Raw genomic sequence first — 25,001 nt, 5'->3', positions numbered from 1 at the left:
TCGTCTTCATGCCCTACATCTTCTTTCAAATCAGTAAAAGAGAAATCTAGGATTCCACCCCTAGATTTGAGTATTCTTGATATAAGTTGATTTGAGTTCTTGAGTTCATGGTTCATTTAAAAATTCTATTCCTAATTATTGAGTTTCTATATTTTTATTGAGATCCTTGAGTTGATTTGTTCATGTCTATAATTCAGCATGAACCGTCTTTTGAGTTATAAATTTTGAAAAGCTTTTTTTAAAGCCAACACTTGAGTTCTTAAACAGTGTTTTGATGAAGTAAGTATGAGAATGAGAAGAGTTGTATACATGAGTCCATATTATTATGTATACCCTTGAGTCAAGTCGTTCATGCCCATAAATTCCGCATGAACTCCATAAATTGAGTATATTTGAAAGTAGTAGTATCTTTAAGTTCTAAGTTCTTAAGTATTGAGTTCCTAACCCTTTTGAGACTATATTCCTAATTGTGGGACTACTACATGTCACCCACGAAGGTCCTTGAGTTGAGTTGTTCATGCCCATAATTTCGCATGAACCCTATGAGTCGAGCAGTCATGAGATGAGTAGTATCATTGAGTCCTCGAGTTCAAGAGTTGTTGAGTTTCGAGTATTGAGTTCTATATATATGGTTATTGAAAATCTTGAATTGAGTCGTTCACATCAATAATTTGGCATGAACCCTATTTTGAGAAGTCTTTTACAATCACTTTAAACTTGTTATAAGACTTGAGAACTTGAGTTTGAGAAAGAGTAGAGTTGGGTTCATTTTTCAAAATGAATATATGGGAACTAAGTATTCCCAAGAGTAAACGTTTTTACATCTAAGTAGAGAGGAAACACCGATTACTAAAAGAGTTTTCTAAAACATGATTAGTATGACAATCGAGTATGGTATCAATGTCTAAGAAGTATGGTATCTAGTTATGTCATCAATGTTTAAGCAGTATGGTATCTAGTTATGCCATCAATGTTTAAGCAGTATGGTATCTAGATAAACCATCAATGTTTATGCAGTATGACTTCTCAAGTCATCAATGATCATATTAAAATTTGATTTTGATAAGTTTTTTTAAAGAGTTTTCAAGTATGAATTGAGTAAGAGTATAAGGGGACTATGTATTCCTAGAGGTATCAATTTTTACATTGATAAACGAGAAACTGAGATTTCTAAATGAGTTATGAGTTCAAAAGATATTTCTAGAGCAGTTACCTCTTTTAAGAGGGTAGTTTGAGCAATTATCTCAAACCAGAGGAAGAGTTATGTTTTTAAACATATGAGTTAGTATATTTTGGAAATAGTATTGAGCACCGATATGAAGACGAGTTCGGATAACTCAAGTCTCCATGAACCATGTAGCCAACGTAGGTAGAAAGGGTCATACTTTTTATATGATTCCTTAATACTTTTTAGCATACACTAGTGGATCCACTTAGTTGAAAGGTTCTATACCCCGACAAAGTATAGGACAGTTCTGGCAGCGTGGGCGAGATGATGTATCATCACGTAGCTCATAGTGATGGTTGTTGATTAGAGAATCTCCTACAGAGTTATATTGTATTTTTATAAACAAACCGAGTTATTATTGTATTTTTGCATACAACTGATTTATTGTCTATTGTTTTTAAAAGCCTTTCATTTATTACAATTTTTATTGTTACTTTATCATGAGTTGAGTATCTTGAGTTGAGTATCTTATTCTTTAGTTGAGTTGAGTTGAGTTAGTTGAGAAGAGATAAGTATGTTTCCTTTTTATCAAGTTCAAGCCTATGTTTATGCTTTAGAATTTCCCTTACATGCTCGTACATTCCACGTACTGAGCCATTTGGCATATATCGTATGATGCAGATACAGGTATTCATGATCATCAACAGGCGCTTTGTTGAGGTCATGAGATATTTCAGTCAGCTTTGGTGAGCCTTTTCATATTCCGGAGGACTTCACCTTTATCTTACAGTTAGTAGTTTTGAGATTTCGTGAGTCATGTCCCGATATCTTTGTGTAATAGTAGAGGCTTCATAGATAGACAGAGTTGAAAAGTTTTCTGTATTTACTTTCTTTTGAGTATTGTTCAAACTTTCTTAAAGTTCGCTATTGGATATTTAATTCAGTTTTAAGTTTATGTATGCTTGAGTCAGTCTTCCACTTGTAGCCAGCCAAGATGAGGGTTCTCTTGGGGACCAACAATGGTTCTCAAGTGCCGGCGACGTCAAGGGTGTAGGCTCGGATCGTGACAATTCAAACACCACATGAGGCTAATAGTCTTATTAAAACTTTGCTTAAAAGCCCTATTTTTAAATAGACTCCAAAAAAATAGTCCAACCCTGTCAAATCACGGGTTGAGTCGGACTGGCCCAATGGTCTTAAACCTTATTGACGGCTCTACTCATTATTGATATTTTTTATGTTTCTCAATGATTCAATTCAGGTTAGGCCTGAGAATTTCTTAATAGGATAACTTTTTTATTGATATTTTCTTTGTTGTTAAGTTCGGTTTGAGCTTTTCTCAATAGATCATTTTTTAATTAATTTTTCCTTCGTTGCTCAAGTGAAAAATTCAATACAGTTTAGGTTTGAGCTTTTTCAATCGATAATTTTTTTTTATTGATTTTCCTTTTTTTCTCAAGTGACAGATTCAAATCAGATTAAGTTTGAGCTTCTCTGAATAGATCATTTTTTTTATTGATTAACCTTCTTTTTCTCAAGTGACAGATTCAACTTAGTTAGTTGTAGTATTTTCTCAATGGATTAAATTTTTTAAACAATTTTTCCTTTGTTGCTCAAGTGGCAGATTCAACATAGGTTAGGCTTTCCCTTCTCTTAATATATCAAAAAAAAAATATTCTTGATTTTTTTCCCTTTTTTGTCCAAGTGATTGATTAACTCGTGTTAGTTTTGAGCTTTTCTCAATAGTTCAATTTTTGAAAAAAAATAGAACAATTGATGTTCGGTTAGTTTGTGCACACCTTGACTATTCCACCAAGTACCTACGTACTATATCTCACTAGCATAGGTACTGGGATATTTTACCCACCAAGGTTCACCCTATACGTTTTTCTCATTGGGATTTCAACCTTGGAATTCATGCTCTTGGATGTGAATTAGTCAATCATTTAGCGCATTCCTTTTTGCTAGCAATATTATTTATATTCTTGTTCAATGAAACTTATTGAGTAGGGTTTAGAAGTTTTTTGGTTCCAAAAGATAAATTTCAGTGATGTAGTTTTACTCTAACCTTACATGTTTTCTAATTTCTCAACAACTAAGTTAAAAAAACTACCCTAATTAGATTTTCAAAAATTATGAAATATGAGAACCCTAACCTTGTGTTATGAAAGAGTAACGGTTAGAGATGCTTGCAAAAAGTGTAGGAATCTATAATTAAACGACAATCATAGGTATAAGTACAAGATGTAGCTTAGTTCTAAATCAAATTTGAAGAGCAATAGATGTTATGTCACTTGCTCATTCTAGGTTATACTTAGAGATTGTACAACCTGATTCCTTTATCATTAAACTGAAACTTGGCCTCAGCTTGCAACTAAATTTTCCAAATTTGACGATGCACATCTAGACACCTCAACTCGTCTCCAACTTTTTGTTCAGTTGTGTTCATAGTTCTATGTATCCATGGTTTGCTGATGTACATTACATAATATTTTGGAGCGAACAATTTTTTTAATAATTGAAAGAACATCATGAATTCAATAGAATCAAGAATAGCAAAATTACGTATAAAAAATAAAATATAGAAAAGCAAAAGAGAACAATAATATTAATAATAATAATAATAATAATAATATATAATATTATAATTGAAGCAAAAGGAAAAAAATAGATAATAAATCAAATCGGACAACAAGATAATATATGAGTAATTAAGAGCAATCCTGCTAAGTAACCTTCTACTCTAATCTCCTGTCTCTATATATATCTTCCTATCTAGAGTCATGTCCTCTATAAGTTCCAATTGTGTCGTTCCCTCTTTGATCATTGATTGACCTCCTTATTTTGGTTGTCGATCCCTCACAAGTTGTAGTAAACAAATGATGCTCTGAAACTCAGTAATCACCAAAAGGATTATCATTAACAGTACTACAGATGTTGATCAAGTCATTCCCACAAGTACTAATTGCATTCTAGATAAAGGATGACTAATTAGTTCATCCAAACTAAATAATATACCAGTAAAATCACAAAACATACCGTCTATCACAAAATCTTTAGCCTGTAAATTTCTATGGCCCACTAATTATATTTTGGTTTAATAATTAATATAAGTTAAATCCTAAATATGTGTGGAGAAATGGGGAAGTGGGGAAATTACTTCTATGTGTGGAGAAGTGGGGAGTTACTTGGTAGTTTTAAACTACACATTACCTTCACTACTCGCCATGATGGAAAGTGGAATAATGTTAAAAACTCTCTTATTTAAAGGGTACTCTCTCTGCCATGAAGTAATAGTCTTATGCATCAAAGCTATTCATAAAGTGTAAGGTAAGAGAGAGAAACAACTTCTCAAGAACAACAAAGAAAAAGATTTTCGCTCAATTCAAGTCAAGATTCTCAAAACACACTATGCCTGATTCGGGTATGTATTCTTAACTGATTTATTATAGTAATAGATTTATGTGAAAATCATATAGTTCTATGATCATGAATAATTGATAGGATTTATGAATATTTAAATTGTTTATGTTTTCACAATCCCAAATCCTAACATAGCCATCTTCATCAGGCATATCAAGACCACAAATCTGACGTTGATATTCTTTAATCTGTCCCACATCTTGGTGAGCATCTTTGCGGCAACGAACCCTATGGATGATCCAAAATCAGCAATTTTTGTATAAAATATTATTATTCCTAGTCCTAGTAAGTAAAGGATTACGTGTAGTAACTCTATCTCTGTCGGGTGTAATAACTTACGTTATTTCCATAGTATTTTGTATAAAATATAATGAATATATAATTTAATATTAAAATATTTCCACGATATTAGTTTTTTATTTTATGTTGAAAGTTTTGAATATTGTTGAGTTTACGCAGTTTTCGATGTTTGAATGTCGAATGACATTATGTTGTTTCTTTTGTTTTTGTTATTGCAATTTATTATTACAATTTATATATTTATGATAATTTATTTCTTTGTTAGGATAAAATTAGTCATACTCTAATATCGATGTTGAATATTTGATTTTAATATTTTGTTAATATGTGTCGATAATGCTAAAACTTCAAAGATAATTGAACATAAAATTATCAACTGATAAATTGGTCAACAAATGCTTAATACTTCAAAAACTCTCACTATGTTCTCTAAAAAAAATTTCAAAAACTATCAATATTTTCTCTAAAAATACTTAATACTTCAAAAACCTCATTTTCTCCCCCATTGGCATGTTAGAGCCTCCTTTTTTTTAGTAATGGCATTATGGTTGAAAAAAAAAAGTATAAAAAATGATAAAGGATTCATAGCATAAAATTTTCTTCTTCGTAAATTCTTCTCTAAATGAATGATCTAAAATGCTTTAATTTTTTAAAGTAATATTAACATATATACCATATTTCCTTTTGAGCAAAAAAGTTCTACTCTCCAAAGCTTCAAAATCCCTACTTGTCTTGCAATATGGGCTTAAAAGACTATATAATCTTAAGTACAATTTTTCACACAAAAGAAATTATTTAACATTCATATTACCCACTAAAATGAAAAAAAAAAGTAGCTGTATAAATTCTAAATTGAAATCGTAGTAGCTTTAAGATTGCTTACTATTGATGTGCATATTCCCAATTAATTAATGAACATAAAGAACTCATTTCTGAAGCTAAAGAAAAATCTTATAATGTCAGCAAAACATTCTAATTTCTAGTTGCTTGTGATGATTGAGATGTTGCTGCCATTTGAGCCAAGATGCTAGCATATTGTATAACTGTGTGTTGTGAAGTGTATTGATCAGAGAGGCCAAACTCTGAAAAATTTGGTTCAACATGCAAAAAATGACCCGGTAATGATCTTTTTCCAAGAGTTTCCTTCCATATCTCGAAGAATTCACTCATAATTAGATGTGATGTTTCCCGTGAGGAAATCGGAAGATACTCCATCTACAAAAGAAACAAACATCTTATGAGGCAAGCATGCTCATAATAGTATTTATTTTTTTAATTAGGTAAAGTACATTAATTGAATTCCTCTCCATGAAGAGTAAAAAAAACATAATATATTACAACATAGCTATGTTTTTTTTTAAAAGGCTTAACCACATAAAAAGCTTCAACTGAGAATAAATCTCTAAAATTATTTGCATACCTCCATAACTATTCCCCTCAAGTTCTCAGAATTGATTGGAACAACTTTGCCTACTCGAAGCCGGAAGTCACCAAGTTGATACTGAAGACCCTATATCAGTCAAATATTTTAATGAGTATTTGTGAAAACAAAAATCTTGATGGTGCTATATAAGTATATCATCCACTTACAATAAGAACAATAATTTGCATATCTCAATAATACAAACCTCACAATTAACAGCAAGCTTCATTCTATAAGATTGTAAGTTCTCCATTATTGTCTGCATTGATGACTCTGCTTCCACAACCAGTCGTTGCCTACTAATTGCCATATAAAACTTGTCGGGTTGTTCTTGAAGTGAAACCCCCAAAAAATTTTGGGGAAATTCCGATGCATTTGCTTGTTCTAGTAAAAGAAAAAATTAATCAATTAACAATCAAATCTCGTATATGGCCACAAAAATACTCTTAAAAATGACATGATGTGTAAGTTAGAAATGCGAGATATATAGATTATCTTACATTTAGATCTATTCTTGACCCAAATTATTTCAATACTTCTTCGCTTTTTTATAGATTACTTACAAAGGAGAAAAACTTCCCAAATTCATTCTTTATAATGCATCGAGAGGAAAAAAAAGGTCATTCCTTTATATAATGTTTACAAACATGATTTATTAAGTAGTGAAATACCTTTGAGTATGGGCTTATAAAAGGTAAAAGTATTTTTCCATCTTCCTTCTTTAACACCATTAATGCTCTCAGCACAATTAGCTACTTCTATCAGTATTTGACTATTGATTGTTGTTCCTGCATTTGGCTGCCAATGCAAAATCCTAACAACAAACAAAGTAAAAAACTGTAAACTTAAACATACAAACCAAAATATTTCAAAAATGTTATGTTTCTAATGAATTCAAAATCGTTACCATTTGATCGGCATGTTGTTGATTGCAAGTACAGTTTCCTTTTTCCTCTTAACAAAAAATTCATCCAAAAAGAAAAAAGGCTTGGGCTAATACAAGGAAAGCTAAGAGAATGAATCTTAAAGTAGTTGAAAGTGTTTGAAAGAATAACACTGTATTTATAGTTGACAAGTAACTTGATTCATGTAATATTTGGATTTTGTTACTAAAATTTCAACAAATTTACCTTTTATGGTTAAACTTATTAGATAATTAAAATTGTATTTCTTTTACCTTCTAATTTATTGTGGAATTAATATTTTTTCCTAATTAGCATTGAAGATAGAAAGAAAGAATAATAAATATTCATCCTAAAATGTAGGTCAACATCATATTTTGTCCAAATCGTATCTAGTCTATATATTTATTTCTCTTCATTAATATACCTTTTTTATAAGAGGAAAAATTATGCTTTGAAGGATGAAAAACAAATCAAAGATTTCATTCACGAATAGGAATTAGTTTTATTAAAATAAAGTATGTACTATATTTATTTCAGTTTATATGATACAATATTTCTTTTATACTTATTAGGTAATTAAAATAGTATTTTCATTCCTTGTAAAATCAACAGTTTTTCTTAATCTTCCTCACAGATAGAAATAGAATAATAATAAATATTTATCCTTAAATTTAGTTCTGAATAAAATTTTCTTAGAATGGTATCTAGATTATATATTTAGTTTTATTAATTAATATATCAATTAAAAAAAGATGTTTTGAAGGATCAAACAAGTCAAAACATTCATGCACAAATATGAATCGTTTATAGTAAAATAAAGTATATACTATCTTTATTTCATCCTATATAACACAATTCTATTTTAGGAGTCAAATAATTTCTATCCAAAATTCTTATCTACCTTACATGCTTTTAATTACAAATTTCCGACTTAAGTTACTATTTTTAAAAAAATTGATTTTATTTTTTAATAAGAAAAATGGTACACGTAAAATTTGTCAACAATGTCAACTATAAGAATTTGTATAGTACCCAAGATATTCAATAGTTTTTCCACATGATCTATCGCATTAGGAGTGTTACGTACACTGTTTTATTGTAATTAAAAGAATTTACTTATTTAATTGTCTATTTATAAGTTTTCTCTTAATCCTGGCTAGTGAAAGATCAACCAGGCAGGATGAGGATGAAGTGCAGATAAACTAATCTATGATCATTCAGCTTCAAAATCATACAAAGAGCATGTTTGGATTAGCTAACTATAAATTAAAAAACATGTAAATTTAGTGCGAAAATTAATTTTATAAATAAATTGTTACAAGTTTGGATAGAGGTGATGAAACCGATAATAAAAAGTTGATGTGTTTGGCAAAAAATACTATTAAGTGGTGCTACTATTAAAATGCCTTGAAAGACCCTAAATATTGTCAAAAAATTATATATTAAAACTAATTCTTTGTACAAAAGAACGAATGGCATAAACCAATCAAAGAAATTAGTAATACCAAAGACAATAAGTTGTTGAACTTTTTTTGTGTGTGGAAAAATGGGAAAATGTAGAAGGCCTCAATTTCAAGTTCGGTAGCATTTTAGGCATTCCACATTCATTGTTTGAACTTACATATTGATGAATATTATTTTTATTATCAAGAACTTATTGTAAGGTGATGAACTCCAAAGAAAATAATTTATCTCTTGTTATATTGAAAATGATGTCATTGTTGTATTTTTTGCTCAAGGTAAAGGAAAGGACATGGATATGACTAGAACACATCAATGCTACAGTTGCAAAGAAATATGGTCATATCGCTAGCAATTGTAGCAAGAAGTTCTGTAATTATTGTAAATAACAAGGACACATTATCAAAGAATATTCTACGCGCCCTAAAAATCGTAGGGTCAGTGCTTTTCAAATTGGGATAAATAATTTCATCACTACTGATAACTCATCTTCAGGACAAGTTCTTACTTCTAAAATGGTACAACAAATGATAGTGTCATTCTTTCAGCACTGGTATAACAAGGTAATGATGTTACATCTAATTTTTGGATTGTTAATTCGGGTGCTTTCAATCATATGACCATCTAAATGAGCACCCTAAAACATGTTCGTAAGTATCAAGGTCAATCACAAATACAGATTGTCAACGGTGGTAATTTATCCACTACCAAGGTCGGAGACATTACTCCAACTTTCAAGAATGTTTTTATTTCATCAAAGCTCTCAACTAGTCTTATTTCAGCTAGACATTTGGTAGATAACAATTGTGATGTGCATTTTTCTCAAAATGGTTGGTTTGTGCAGGATCAAGTGTAGAAGACGATAATCGCGAAGGCCCCTAAAGTTGAACGATTGTTTCCTAGACAGTTTTTCATTACTCTTGTTTTATCTTTTGCTTGTACTTCTACTGCTAGTAAGACTGAGGTTTGGCATAAGCGTCTAGGACATCTAAATTTTGTTGTGTTGTTTAATTTATTAAATTCTAGTTTATTGGTATAGAAAAATAAATTTTCAGCTGCTTCCATTGATTGTTCTACTTTTAAATTAGGCAAAAGTAAAACTCTTCATTTTTCTAATTTTGGTAGTCGTGCTACAAGGCGTTTTGATGTCATTCCATAGTGATGTTTGGGGCATTTCACCAATTATTTCTCATTCTCATTTCAAATAATTTGTGACATTCATAGATAATTATATTCGGTTTACATGGGTGTATTTTCTTCGATCCAAATGTGAGGTATTCTCCATGTTCAAGACAATTTTGGCTTACATTGAGACTCAGTTTTCTACGAGCATCAAATTATTAAGATCTGATTCTGGTGGAAAATATATATCTTATGAATTCAAAAAGTCTTTCTTGACAAAGGAATTGTCTCACAATGCTCTTACAGATATACAACACAATAAAATGGAGTTGCTGAGTGTAAAAATTGTCATCTTTTAGATGTCACTCGTACATTATTGATTGAGTCCTCTCTACCATCTAAATATTAGATGTAAGCTTCGTCTACTACTGTCTATTTAATTAATAGACTTCCATCTAAAGTGCTAAATCTTGAGTCTCCATATTTCGTCCCTATAATTAAAATCCTAACTATAGTGATTTTCATACATATGGTTGTATTTTCTTTGTGCATTTACCTCCTTCACAACACAATAAACTTTCTTTACAGTCTACTAAATCTGCTTTTATGGGCTATAGTACTTCACAAAAAAGTTTTATTTGCTATGATCCATGTTCTCACAAATTTCATGTTTCTAGATATGTTTTTTTATTTGAGAATGAGTATTTATTTCCTACTATTGTAGATTCCTTTTCTGATTCTCCTCTTCTTCTTACTTTTTAGGATTTATCATTTTCTTTTAAGAGGTTCAATCTTAAAAGAAATGTTTCTAGAAATGTTCCATTTCTGTTTCTAGAAATGTTTTTTAGGTTGGTAAGATGCAAACTCAACCCGATCATTCCTAGTTACCTGCATCACTTCAAAGATCTTCTTGGTCTCATCAATGAAGTTTTGGAGATCCTCACCAACCTGCAATCCTAAGAAATCTGGCGGATTAATCCTAACAAAATCTCACACTCCAGCTGTAGTGGATCCAACATTAGCAGTTGCTGAAACTGGAGTCCGTTGATTGTTTTGGTTGGCAATGACACTCTGAGCCAACATCTAAATGGCGTTCTAAAATTCTGCATTCGAAACTTCTTGATCTGGGACTAGAGGAGTTGCGTTTGAGTTCCTGACATTCGCATTCCTAGCGTTAGCTCTGCGAGGAGGCATGATCACTGAAACGTAAAACATCGAGTTAGAACGGAATTAGATCATACTTTACGAACGATAAGAGTAACAAGAAAATGAAGATTTTTCCTAAAACACTTTGTAGCCTCCCTCTCATTAGATGTGGTGCACTTCACACCCATGAAAAGGACTCTACTTAGTGCGGCTTTTCAGACATCCTAGGACTCTTAAACCTAATGCTCTGATACCAAGTTTGTCAAGCCCCGAGCTACCCTCAAGACGCATACACGGGACCTAGGATCACAAGTGACCCCAAGCTAACCCTGATGGCATGACATGAATATACTAAGAAATATAATAATTGATACAGAAGCTAAATCATGAAAATGAAAGTGATGGGGAATACCCACATACTAAACTGAATATATCAAATCTGAGAGTTTTAATATAAAAGAAATATCAAACTCAAATACTAAGCAGAATCTAACTATGTTTGAAATAAGTCTCTAAACTGACTAAAAATATTGGGACATTCCCCAACTAGATCTAGCAAAACTGCAACTAAAGACTAAAAGCGATAAAGACAAACATGTCACTAGTCCTCGAAGAATGAGGACTCACCACTGATGTTGCTGAACTGAAGATTGGGAACCGATCTAAGTGTGATCTAGGTGCTGAGAACTTGAACATACATCATGAGAAGATGTAGTGCAGAGTATGCATCAATACTTAAAAGGTACTGAGTATGTAGGATAGAATAAAGCTGAAATAAGCATATAACTGAACAAGCAATAAAGCAAGAACATAATTTGAATATTATATAGATACTGAACTAACTAAATGCAATAACCAAATGATAACATGATAAGACAGAATATTGACTATATTGACATATGGTCAATGCAATGGAGTTTGACTTAATTGTGGGAGCTACTAATAACCGATAATAAAACCACATTAGCAAAATGTGGATTCCGATGTATACGCCCTATCGAAAGGACCGAATACACCCGCCCAAAGGTGTAGAGGCATGTTTTCGGGATAACTAAAATAATGCCCATAGAGGAGACTTACAACCTACGTGACTCGTAGTTCTAGGACTATATGGGTGACTGACCTTAGTCCAACTCGGTATTACGCTACTCCCAATAGATTAAATGATCAACACATTAAGACTGAATTCTATGATATATTAGATAGCTCAAAACTAACATGCAAACTGGAATGCACATTATTATACTGATAATGACACATTCAAGACTGAGTCATGTATATCAAGAACAAAAGAAATGCATAGTTACTTGGTAGTTTTAAAACTACACATTACCTCCACTACTCACCATGAAGGAAAGTGGAATAATGTTAAAAACTCTCTTATTTAAAGGGTCCTTTCTCTGCCATAAAGTAATAGTCTTATCCATCAAAGTTATTCATAACATGTAAGGCAAGAAAGAGAAACAACTTCTCAAGACCAACAAAGAAAAAGACTTTCGCTCAATTCAAGTCAAGATTCTCGAAAAACACTATGCCTGATTCGGGTATGACTTCTTAACTGATTTATTAAATTAATAGATTTATGTAAAAATCATATAGTTCTACGATCATGAACAATTGATAGGATTTATGAATGTTTAGATTGTTTATGTTTTCATAATCCCTTAAATCCTAACATGTGGTATCAAAGCCAGGTTTAAGAACTAGTGATTTTTCATAGAACTAATGTTTTCTTTATTTGAAAACAATAATGGGTATTGAATTAATTGTATGGCTGGTCCAGATTCAAATTATTATGTTTTGAGTAGTTGAGTTTCACTCACTGAAAACTTGAATTTGTATTAGAACACTTATTCTTTTCTTTTAAATTAAAAAAACATTTTTTTAGTAATGACCTTCAAAAGAACTCGTGTGAATTAAATAGTGACGTGTTGATCCATAATTTGTTTTGCTTTATAGCATCACTGTATATATAATGATTCACATATGAATAATGTTATTATCCCTTATTATTGTACTAATTTTTCCATATAAAGGTGTTTAGTATTAAGGGAAATAATTATTCACTATTATGATGTATTTTATTTTGGAATTATGTATATGAGATTAGTTAATCATCAAAGTGGTCTAATCTTTGAAGAATTAATTCAAAATAATAATGATTAAACGTATATTCAATTATCCATTATTTTGATGCTTGTAACCGATAGATATATTGAAGTTTTTGGTTATAAGATATTTATGGATCACCCAAAGGTGGATTATTTATTTTTATAACCATTGAACATTAAGGAGATAATTTAGATGTGTCGTTAGGTTTATTTATATATCCAAAGATAATAAATATTATTGATTGACACATTAAAAATTATTGAAATACGTTAAATTCACATTTAAATATCATTATGTCTAAAGTTGTATTTTGATGTTTCGCCCAAAGGAGGACATCAATATACATTTAAGAATTTATAAACCATTTCTGAATTTGATAGTATGTTTAAAATTCATAACTCAAAGTACTAACAAATGAGCATATTATATTTGCAGCATTTGCTCTTCATTCACACTCTGCCTTGTTACGACCTTTAACGGTCTTAATCTCTCAGATTGGTGCGAATAGATCAAATTCCATCTCAGAGTTTTAGATCTTGATGTTGCACTTTACACTGAGAAGCCAACTGTTATTACTGAAACTAGCAGTATTGAAGAAAGGTCATATTATAAGCATTGGGATTGATCTAACATATTAGCCATAATGTTTATGCGAATGAATATTGCGGGCAACATTAAGACTACCCTTCCCAAAACTGAAAATGCAATAAAAATTCTGAAATTAGTGAAAGAATCCTCTCAAACTACTGATAATTCTATTGTTGGGACACTAATGGGTACTTTGACCACCATGAAGTTTGATGGTTCACGTACCATGCATAAGCATTCATTGAAATGACAGATGTAGCAGCAAGACTTAAGTCTTTGAGAATGGAAGTGGAAAAAAATTTCCTTGTACAATTCATCATCATCTCATTATCGTCTGAGTATGGCCCTTTCCAAATGAACTACAACACCATGAAAGACAAATGGAACGTGCATGAATTGTATGAAATGTTGGTTCAGGAGGAAGTAAGGCTCAAGAATCAAGGAACTGACTCCATCAACTTTGTAAGTCATCAAGGAGCTGGAAAGAAAGGAAAGAAACATGTTAAGGAAAAACAAAGGCACCAATGTTAATGGGTCCTCCTCTCAAGTACGTAAGAAGGAACACAAGAATGATAAGCGTCGTTTATGTGGAAAATCTGGACACTTTCAGAAAGATTAACTGAAATTTAAGGCATGGCTCAAGAACATAGGTAAGCCTAGTGTTTTTATATGTCTCGAATCAAATCTAATTGAAGTTCCTTATAATACTTGGTGGATTGACTCTGGTTGTACTGCTCATTTTCTAATACGATGCAGGTATTCCTTACAACACAAACTATAAACCAGAATGAAAGATATGTGTATATGGGGAATAGAGTGAAGGCTTCAGCTAAAGCTATAGAGACTTACCATTTGATCATTAATATTGGGCGTCACTTAGATTTACTTGAAACTTGTTATATACCTTCTCTTTCAAGAAATTTAATTTCTTTGTGTAAGTTAGATAAGACTGGATACTCTTTTAATTTCGGTAATGGAAGTTTTAGTTTGTTTAAACGTAATTATCTCATTGGTACTGGTACTCTTTGTGATAACTTATACAAACTAAATCTTGATAAACTATTTGCCGAAACACTCTTAACTCTGCATCATAATACTGGAACCAAACGAAGTTTGGTGAATGAACAATCTGCTTTCTTATGGCACAAACGTTTAGGTCACATATCCAAAGAAAGATTGGAAAGATTAATTAAGAATGAAATTCTTTCAAATTTGAATTTTACAGACCTTAACATTTGTGTGGATTGTATTAAAGGAAAACAAACAAGACATACAAAGAAAAGAGCCACAAGAAGCACACAGCTTCTTGAAATTCTACATACTGATAAATGTGGTCCTTTGATATTGCATCTTTCAGTAAAGAAAAATATTTTATCACTTTTATTGACGACTTTTCATGTTATGGGTATGTCGATTTGTTGCTTGAAAAATCTCAAGTGATAAATGCCTTAGAGGTCTTTATTACTGAGGTTGAAAGACAACTAGATAGAAAGGTGAAAATAATCAGGTCAGATAAAGGTGGTGAATATTATGGAAGATATGATGAAAATGGACAACACCAAGGTCCGTTTGCCAAATTCCTCGAAAAGCATGACATATGTGCTCAATACACAATGCTTGGAACACCACAACAAAATGGTATAGCAGAAAGGCGTAATCGTACATTAATGGACATGGTTAGGAGTATGTTAAGTAATTCATCTTTACCTCTTTCATTGTGGATGTATGCTTTAAGAACTGTCGTTTACTTACTTAATAGGATTCCTAGAAAAATCAGTTCCAACGACTCCTTTTGAACTGTGGACTGGTAGGAAACCTAGTTAAGGCACTGTATGTTTGGGGTTGCCCGACAGAAGTTAGAGTTTATAACCCACTAGAAAAGAAACTAGATTCAAGAACAATTAGTGGTTTCTTCATGGGTTATCCAGAAAAATCAAAAAGGTATAGATTTTACTGTCCTAATCATAGTACAAGAATAGTTGAAACTAGAAATGCTAGATTCATTGAGAATAGTAAAGTTAGTGGGAGTGAAGAACCACGTAAAGTGAAAATTAAAGAAGTTAGGGTAAGAGTTCCTCTACTTTTTACTTCATTTAAAGATGTTGTTCCAAAAGTTATTGTACAATCTAGCAATCACCAAGAACAACAAATCGATGCTCCTGTTAATCTCAATGAAGCGATAATAATGAACCTGCAGTAGATGTACCACAAGAAGTAGCATTAAGAAAATATCAAAGACAAAAGAGATATGCTATTTCTGATGACTAATTGGTATATTTACACGAGTCAGAAATTGACTTGGGAATTGATAATGATCCAGTTTCATTTTCACAAGCTATTGAAAGTAATAATTATGATATATGGATAAATGCTATGAAAGATGTGTTGAAATATGGAACAAAATGAAGTGTGGGACCTTGTTGAATTACCAGAAGGTTGTAAAAGAGTTAGGTGTAAATGGATCTTTAATACCAAACGTGACTCAACTGGCAACATCGAACATCACAAGGCCAGACTTATTGCAAAAGGTTTCACTCAAAAGGATTCACTCAAAATTATAATGGCTTTAGTAGCTCTTTATGACTTAGAGCTACATAAAATGGATTTGAAAACAACCTTTTTAAATGGAAATTTGGAGGAAGAAGTTTATATGAATCAATGTGAGGGGTTTTCTAGTAAAGGAAAGGAATACATGGTGTGTAAACTTAAGAAGTCAATATACGGACTTAAACAAGCTTCCCGACATATCTTAAGTTTAATGAAACTATTGTAACCTTTGGATTTAAGGAAAACATTGTTGGCCAGTGTATAAATCTGAAGGTTAGTGGGAGTAAGTTTATTATGTTAGTCTTGTACATTGATGACATCTTGCTTGCTACTAATGATCTTGGTTTGTTGCATGATACCAAGAGATATCTCTCTAACAATTTTGAAATGAAAGATATGAGAGAGGTATCCTATGTGATTGGGATACAAATAGATCACAAGGATTATTAGGTTTGTATCAGAAAGCCTATATTAATGAAGTGTTAGAGAGAATTCATTTTGGAAAAATGCTCATCAAGTCCCGTTCCAATTCAAAAAGAAGATAAATTTAGTCTCAATCAATGTCCAAAGAATGAATTGGAACATAAGCAAATGAATGATATTCCTTATGCATAAATAGTTGGGAGTGTAATGTATGCCCAAACATGTACGAGACCAGACATCAATTTTGTTGTAGGAATGTTGGGCCGTAATCAAAGTAATCCAGGAATGGATCACTGGAAAGCTGCGAAGAAATTGTCGCGATACTTGCAAGGAACTAAAGATCACATCCTCACTTATAGAAAATCTGATCATCTTGATGTGATTGGATATTCAGATTCAGATTATGTTGGTTGTGTGGATCCAATAAAATCCACATTTGGATATTTGTTCCTGTTAGCTGGAGGATCAATATCATGGAAGAGTGTGAAGCAGTCTGTAATAGCTGAATCCACTATGGAAACTGAGTTTGTGGCATGCTTTGTGGCCATAGTTCAGGCTAATTGGCTGCGGAACTTTATTTCAGGACTTGGGACTAGTCGATAGTATTTCCAAGCCACTCAAAAATTTATTGTGATAATACTTCAGCAGTCTTCTTCTCTAAAAATGATAAGTATTCGAAGGGTGCCAATCATATGGAATTGGAATACGTTTCAGTTAAGGAAGAAGTCCATAAACATAAAGTGACAATTGAACATATTAGCACCAAGCTTATATTGTTGATCCTTTGATGAAAGGATTACCGATCAAAACATTTGTTGAACATGTTGTAAGAATGGGTCTTATTGATAGCAATGAATGACTTTCTGTAAAGATTTTATTATGTTTAAGCAATTGCCACTTTGAGCTCAACTATATATATGTTTCTGTTATTACATGTTTTCTCTTGTATACGTTATGTTGGGAATGACGATGATAGGTTTTGTTTTAGATAAAGATATTCTAAGCATTATTGTGGACCCATTATGTATTTGATAGGTTGTGTTAGGCAATAGACTAATATTGTAGTGCATGGAAGTGACAATGCCAAATAAAATGGTCTACAACCGCAATGACTCATATTAGTTGATTTACTTAATAACGACGAATGATGTTGGATTTAACATTGTGCACATGACGATTAACATGCATATTAAACCATTAAGTTAAAGGTCGTGCGCCAAGTGGGAGAATGTAAATTTCTATGGCCCACTAATTATATTTTGGTTTAATAATAAATATAAGTTCAATCCTAAATATGTGTGGAGAAGTGGGGAAGTGGGAAAATTACTTATATGTGTGGAGAAGTGGGGAAGTTACTTAGTAACTTTCAGCTACCCATTAAGTCTTCCAACTACCCATTAAATGGGGAGTTACTTGGTAGTTTTAAAACTACCCATTACCTCGACTACTCACCATGATGGAAAGTGGGAATAATGTTGAAAACTCTCTTATTTAAACGGTCTTCTCTCAGCCATAAAGTAATAGTTTTATCCATCAAAGTTATTCATAAAGTGTAAGTCAAGAGAGAGAAACAACTTCTCAAGAACAACAAAGAAAAAGACTTCTGCTCAATTCAAGTCAAGATTCTCGAAAAATACTATAGTTGATTCGGGTATGTATTCTTGACTGATTTATTATAGTAATAGATTAATGTGAAAATCATATAATTCTACGATCATGAATAATTGATAGGATTTATGAATGTTTAGATTGTTTATGTTTTCACAATCCCTTAAATCCTATCATAGCCATCTTAGAAACATCAGTGTCTGTAAACTCTTCATCAGGCATATCAAGACCACAAATCTGACGTTGATTTTCTTTAATCTGTCCCACATCTCGGTGAGCATCTTTGCGGCAACGAACCCTATTGATGATCCAAAATCAGCAATTTTGTATAAAATATTATTATTCCTAGTCCTAGTAAGTAAAGGATTACGTGTTGTAACTCTATCTCTGTCGGGTGTAATAACTTACGTTATTTCCATAGTATTTTGTATAAAATATAATGAATATATAATTTAATATTAAAATATTTCCAGGATATTAGTTTTTTTTTTAAGTTGAAAGTTTTGAATAATGTTGAGTTTACGCAGTTTTCGATGTTTGAATGTCGAATGACATTATGTTGTTTATTTTGTTTTTGTTATTGCAATATGTTATTACAATTTATATATTTATGATAATTTATGTCTTTGTTAGGACGAAATTAGTCAGAATTTAATATCGATAATGAATATTTGATTTTAATGTTTTATTAATATGTGTCGATAATGCTAAAACTTCAAAGATAATTGAACATAAAATTATCAACTGATAAATTGGTCAACAAATGCTTAATACTTCAAAAACTCTCACTATGTTATCTAAAAAAAATTAAACATAAACTTCAAAAACTACCACTATTTTCTTTAAAATACTTAATACTTCAAAAAACCTCATTTTCTCCCCATTGGCATGTTAGAGCCTCCTTTTTTTTTAGTAATGACATTATGGTTGAAAAAAAATATTTTTCATAGTATAAAAAATGATAAAGGATTCATAGCATAAAATTTTCTTCTTCGTAAATTCTTCTCTAAATGAATGATCTAAAATGCTTTAATTTTTTAAAGTAATACTAACATATATACCATATTTCCTTTTGAGCAAAAAAGTTCTACTCTCCGAAGCTTCAAAATCCCTACTTGTCTTGCAATATGGGCTTAAAAGTCTATATAATCTCAAGTAAAAATTTTCACACAAAAGAAATTATTTAACATTCATATTACCCACTAAAAAGAAAAAAAAGTTGTTGTATAAATTCTAAATTGAAATCATAGTAGCTTTAAGATTGCTTACTATTGATGTGCATATTCCCAATTAATTAATGAACATAAAGAACTCATTTCTGAAGCTAAAGAAAAATCTTATAATGTCAGCAAAACATTCTAATTTCTAGTTGCTTGTGATGATTGAGATGTTGCTGTCATTTGAGCCAAGATGCTAGCATATTGTACAACTGTGTGTTGTGAAGTGTATTGATCAGAGAGGCCAAACTCTGAAAAAATTGGTTCAACATGCACAAAATGACCCGGTAATGATCTTTTTCCAAGAGTTTCCTTCCATATCTCGAAGAATTCACTCATAATTAGATGTGATGTTTCCCATGAGGAAATCGGAAGATACTCCATCTACAAAAGAAACAAACATCTTATGAGGCAAGCATGCTCATAATAGTATTTATTTTTTTAATTAGGTAAAGTACAATAATTGAATTCCTCTCCATGAAGAGTAAAAAAAACATAATATATTACAATATAGCTATGTTTTTTTTAAAAAAGGCTTAACCACATAAAAAGCTTCAACTGAGAATAAATCTCTAAAAGTATTTGCATACCTCCATAACTACTCCCCTCAAGTTCTCAGAATTTATTGGAACAACTTTGCCTACTCGAAGCCGGAAGTCACCAAGTCGATACTGAAGACCCTATATCAGTCAAATATTTTAATGAGTATTTGTGAAGACAAAAATCTTGATGGTGCTATATAAGTGTATCATCCACTTACAATAAGAACAATAATTTGCATATCTCAATAATACAAACCTCACAATTAACAGCAAGCTTCATTCTGTAAGATTGTAAGTTCTCCATTATCGTCTGCATTGATGACTCTGCTTCCACAACCAGTCGTTGCCTACTAATTGCCATGTAAAACTTGTCGGGTTGTTCTTCAAGTGAAACCCCCAAAAAATTTTGGGGAAATTCCGATGCATTTGCTTGTTCTAGTAAAAGAAAAAATTAATCAATCAACAATCAAATCTCGTATATAGCCACAAAAATACTCTTAAAAATGACATGATGTGTAAGTTAGAAATGTGAGATATATAGATTATCTTACATTTAGATCTATTCTTGACCCAAATTATTTCAATACTTCTTCGCTTTTTTATAGATTACTTACAAAGGAGAAAAACTTCCCAAATTCATTCTTTATAATGCATCGAGAGGAAAAAAAAGGACATTCTTTTATATAATGTTTACAAACATAATTTTTAAAGTAATGAAATACCTTTGAGTATGGGCTTATAAAAGGTAAAAGTATTTTTCCATCTTCCTTCTTTAACACCATTAATGCTCTCAGCACAATTAGCTACTTCTATCAGTATTTGACTATTGATTGTTGTTCCTGCATTTGGCTGCCAATGCAAAATCCTAACAACAAACAAAGTAACAAACTGTACAGTTAAACATACAAACCAAAATCTTTCAAAAATGTTATGTTTCTAATGAATTCAAAACCATTACCATTTGATCGGCATGTTGTTAATTGCAAGTATAGTTTCCTTTTTCCTCTTAACAAAAAATTCATCCAAAAACAAAAAAGGCTTGGGCTAATACAAGAAAAGATAAGAGAATGACTCATAAAGTAGAATAACACTGTATTTATAGTCTACAAGTACCTTGAACAAAAATCCAGTCATAAAATTCATGTCATATTTGGATTTTGTTACTAAAATTTCAACAAATTTACCTTTTATGGTTCAACTTATTAGTTAATCAAAAATAGTATTTCTTTTACCTTCTAATTTATTGTGGAATTAATATTTTTTCCTAATTAGCATTGAAGATAGAAAGAAAGAATAATAAATATTCATCCTAAAATGTAGGTCAACATCATTATTTGTCCAAATCGTATCTAGTCTATATATTTATTTCTCTTCATTAATATTCCTTTTTTATAAGAGGAAAAATTATACTTTGAAGGATGAAAAACAAGTCAACGATTTCATTCACGAATAGGAATTAGTTTTATTAAAATAAAGTATGTACTATATTTATTTCAGTTTATATGATACAATATTTCTTTTATACTTATTAGGTAATTAAAATAATATTTTCATTCCTTGTAAAATCAACAGTTTTTCTTAATCTTCCTCACAGATAGAAATAGAATAATAATAAATATTTATCCTTAAATTTAGTTCTGAATAAAATTTTCTTAGAATGGTATCTAGTTTACATATTTATTTTTATTAATAAATATACCAATTAAAAAAAGATGACTTGAAGGATCAAACACGACAAAACATTCATGCACAAATACGAATCGTTTATAGTAAAATAAAGTATATACTATATTTATTTCATCTTGTAAAATACAATTCTATATTAGGAGTCAAATAATTTCTATCCAAAATTCTTATCTACCTTACATGCTTTTAATTATAAATTTCCGACTTAAGTTACTATTTTTAAAAAAATTGATTTTATTTTTTAATAAGAAAAATGGTACACGTAAAATTTGTCAACAATGTCAACTATAAGAATTTGTATAGTACCCAAGATATTCAATAGTTTTTCCACATGATCTATCGCAGTAGGAGTGTTACGTACACTGTTTTATTGTAATTAAAAGAATTTACTTATTTAATTGTCTATTTATAAGTTTTCTCTTAATCCTGGCTAGTGAAAGATCAACCGGCAGGATGAGGATGAAGTGCAGATAAACTAATCTATGATCATTCAGCTTCAAAATCATACAAAGAGCATGTTTTGATTAGCTAACTATAAATTAAAAAACATGTAAATTTAGTGCAAAAATTAATTTTATAAATAAATTGTTACAAGTTTGGGTAGAGGTGATGAAATCGATAATTAAAAATTGATGTGTTTGGCAAAAAATACTATTAAGTTGTGCTACTATTAAAATGACTGAAAGACCCTAAATATTGTCAAAAAATTATATATTAAAACTAATTCTTTATACAAAAGAACGAATGGCATATACCAATCAAAGAAATTAGTAATACCAAAGACAATAAGTTGTTGAACTTTTTTTGTGTGTGGAAAAATGGGAAAATGTAGAAGGCCTCAATTACAAGTTCGATTGCATTTTAGAAATTCCACATTCATTGTTTGAACTTACATATTGATGAATATTATTTTTACTATCTAGAACTTATTGTAAGGTGACGAACTCCAAAGAAAATTTATCTCTTGTTATATTGAAAATGATGTCATTGTTATATTTGTTGCTCAAGGTAAAGGAAAGGACATGGCTATGACTAGAACTCATCAATACTACAGTTGCAAAGGAATATGGTCATATCGCTAGCAATTGTAGCAAAAAGATTTGTAATTATTGTAAACAACAAGGACACATTATCAAAGAATATTCCACGCGCCCTAAAAATCGCAGGATCAGTGCTTTTCAAGTTGGGATAAATAGTTTCACTACTGATAACACATCTTCAGGACAAGTTCGTACTTCTAAAATGTTACAACAAATGATAGTTTCATTCCTTTAGCACTGGTATAACAAGGTAATGATGTTACATCTAATTTTTGGATAGTTAATTCGGGTGCTCTCAATCATATGACCATCTAAATGAGCACCCTAAAACATGTTCGTAAGTATCAAGGTCCATCACAAATACAAATTGTCAACGGTGGTAACTTATCCATTACCAAGGTTGGAGACATTACTCCAACTTTCAAGAATGTTTTTATTTCATCAAAGCTCTCAACTAGTCTTATTAAGATTTGATTCTGGTGAAGAATCTATGTCTTATGAATTCAAAATGTCTTTCTTGACAAAGGAATTGTCTCACAACACTCTTACAGATATACAACACAAAAAAATGGAGTTGCTGAGTGTAAAAATTATCATCTTTTAGATGTCACTCGTACATTATTGATTGAGTCCTCTCTAACATCTAAATACTAGATGGAAGCTGTCTACTACTGTCTATTTAATTAATAGACTTCCATCTAAAGTGCTAAATCTTGAGTCTCCATATTTCGTCCCTATAATTAAAATCCTAACTATAGTGATTTTCATACATATGGTCGTATTTGCTTTGTGCATTTACCTCCTTCACAACACAATAAACTTTCTTTATAGTCTATTAAATGTTCTTTAATGGGTTATAGTACTTCACAAAAAAAAATTATTTGCTATGATCCGTGTACTCACAAATTTCATTTTTCTAGAAATGTTTTTTTATTTGAGAATGATTATTTATTTCCTACTATTATAGATTCCTTTTCTGATTCTCCTCTTCTTCTTACTTTTGTGGATTTATCATTTTCTTTTAAGAGGTTCAATCTTAAAAGAAATGTTTCTAGAAATGTTCCTTTTCTGTTTCAAAAATGTTTTTTAAGTTGGTAAGATGCTAACTCAACTCGATCATTCCCAGTTACCTACATCACTTCAAAGATCTTCTTAACCTCATGAATGAAGTTTTGGAAATCCTCACCAACCTGCGATCCTAAGAACTCTGGCGGATTCATTCTGACAAAATCTTGCACTCCAGCTGCAGCGGATCCAACATTAGTATTTGTCGGAACTGGAGCCCGCTGATTGTTCCGGTTGGCATCACTTTGAGCCAACATCTGAATGACGTTCCAAAATTCTGCATTCGAAACTTCTTGATCTGGGACTAGAGGAGTTGCGTTTGCGTTCCTGACATTCGCATTCCTGGCATTAGCTCTACGATGAGGCATGATCACTGAAACGTAGAACATCGAGTTAGAACAGAATTAGATCATACCTTACGCACAATAAGAGTAACAAGAAAATGAAGAATTTTCCTAAAACACTTTATAGCCTCCCTCTCATTAGATGTGGTGCACTTCACACCCATGAAAAGGACTCTACTTAGTGCGGCTTTTTAGATATCCTAGGACTCTTAAACCTAATGCTCTGATACCATGTTTGTCAATCTCCGAGGTACCCTCGAGAAGCATTCACGGGACCTAGGATCACAAGTGACCCCAAGCTAACCCTGATGGCATGACATGAATATACTAAGAAATATAATAGCTGATGCGGAAGCTAAATCATGAAAATGAAAGTGATGGGGAATACCCACATACTAAATTGAATATATCAAATCTGAGAGTTTTAATACGAAAGAAATATCAAACTCAAATACTAAGCTGAATCTAACTATCTTTGAAATAAACCTCTAAACTGACTAGAAATATTGGGACATGCCCCAACTAGATCTAGCAAAACTGCAACTAAAGACTAAAAGCGATAAAGATAAACATGTCACTAGTCCTCGAAGGATAAGGACTCACCACTGATATTGTTGAACTGAAGATCGGGAACCGATCTAAGAGTGATCTGGATGCTGAGAACCTGAACCTACATCATGAGAAGATGTAGCGCAGAGTATGTGTCAGTACTTGAAAGGTAATGTAGGATAGAATAAAGTTGAAATAAACATATAACTGAACAAGCATTAAAGCAAGAGCATAATCTGAACATTATATAGATACTGAATATTGAACTAACTAAATGCAATGACCAAATGATAACATGCTGAGACTGAATATTGACTATACTGACATATGGT

At 31.3% G+C, this 25,001-nt stretch overlaps 2 protein-coding genes across 2 annotated transcripts; both read right to left on the bottom strand.

Annotated features, from left to right (window-relative positions):
- Positions 1-5,863: 5,863 nt before the first annotated feature.
- LOC125863041 (mediator of RNA polymerase II transcription subunit 20a-like) lies at positions 5,864-7,235 on the bottom strand. Its single transcript, XM_049543181.1, has 5 exons — positions 7,222-7,235; positions 6,986-7,128; positions 6,520-6,698; positions 6,312-6,401; positions 5,864-6,106 (listed from the first exon to the last, which is right to left on the bottom strand). The coding sequence occupies exons 1-5, from the start codon at positions 7,233-7,235 to the stop codon at positions 5,864-5,866; spliced, it is 669 nt and encodes a 222-aa protein (XP_049399138.1).
- Positions 7,236-19,584: 12,349 nt separating this feature from the next.
- Positions 19,585-20,957, bottom strand: LOC125862995 (mediator of RNA polymerase II transcription subunit 20a-like). The gene is made up of 5 exons (XM_049543134.1): positions 20,944-20,957; positions 20,708-20,850; positions 20,242-20,420; positions 20,034-20,123; positions 19,585-19,827 (listed from the first exon to the last, which is right to left on the bottom strand). The coding sequence occupies exons 1-5, from the start codon at positions 20,955-20,957 to the stop codon at positions 19,585-19,587; spliced, it is 669 nt and encodes a 222-aa protein (XP_049399091.1).
- Between the last annotated feature and the right edge of the window lie 4,044 nt (positions 20,958-25,001).

This window comes from Solanum stenotomum, chromosome 4 (genome assembly GCF_019186545.1).
Source record: "Solanum stenotomum isolate F172 chromosome 4, ASM1918654v1, whole genome shotgun sequence".
NCBI classification, from domain to species: Eukaryota; Viridiplantae; Streptophyta; class Magnoliopsida; order Solanales; family Solanaceae; genus Solanum; species Solanum stenotomum.
This window is presented reverse-complemented; position numbering and strand designations above follow the sequence as displayed.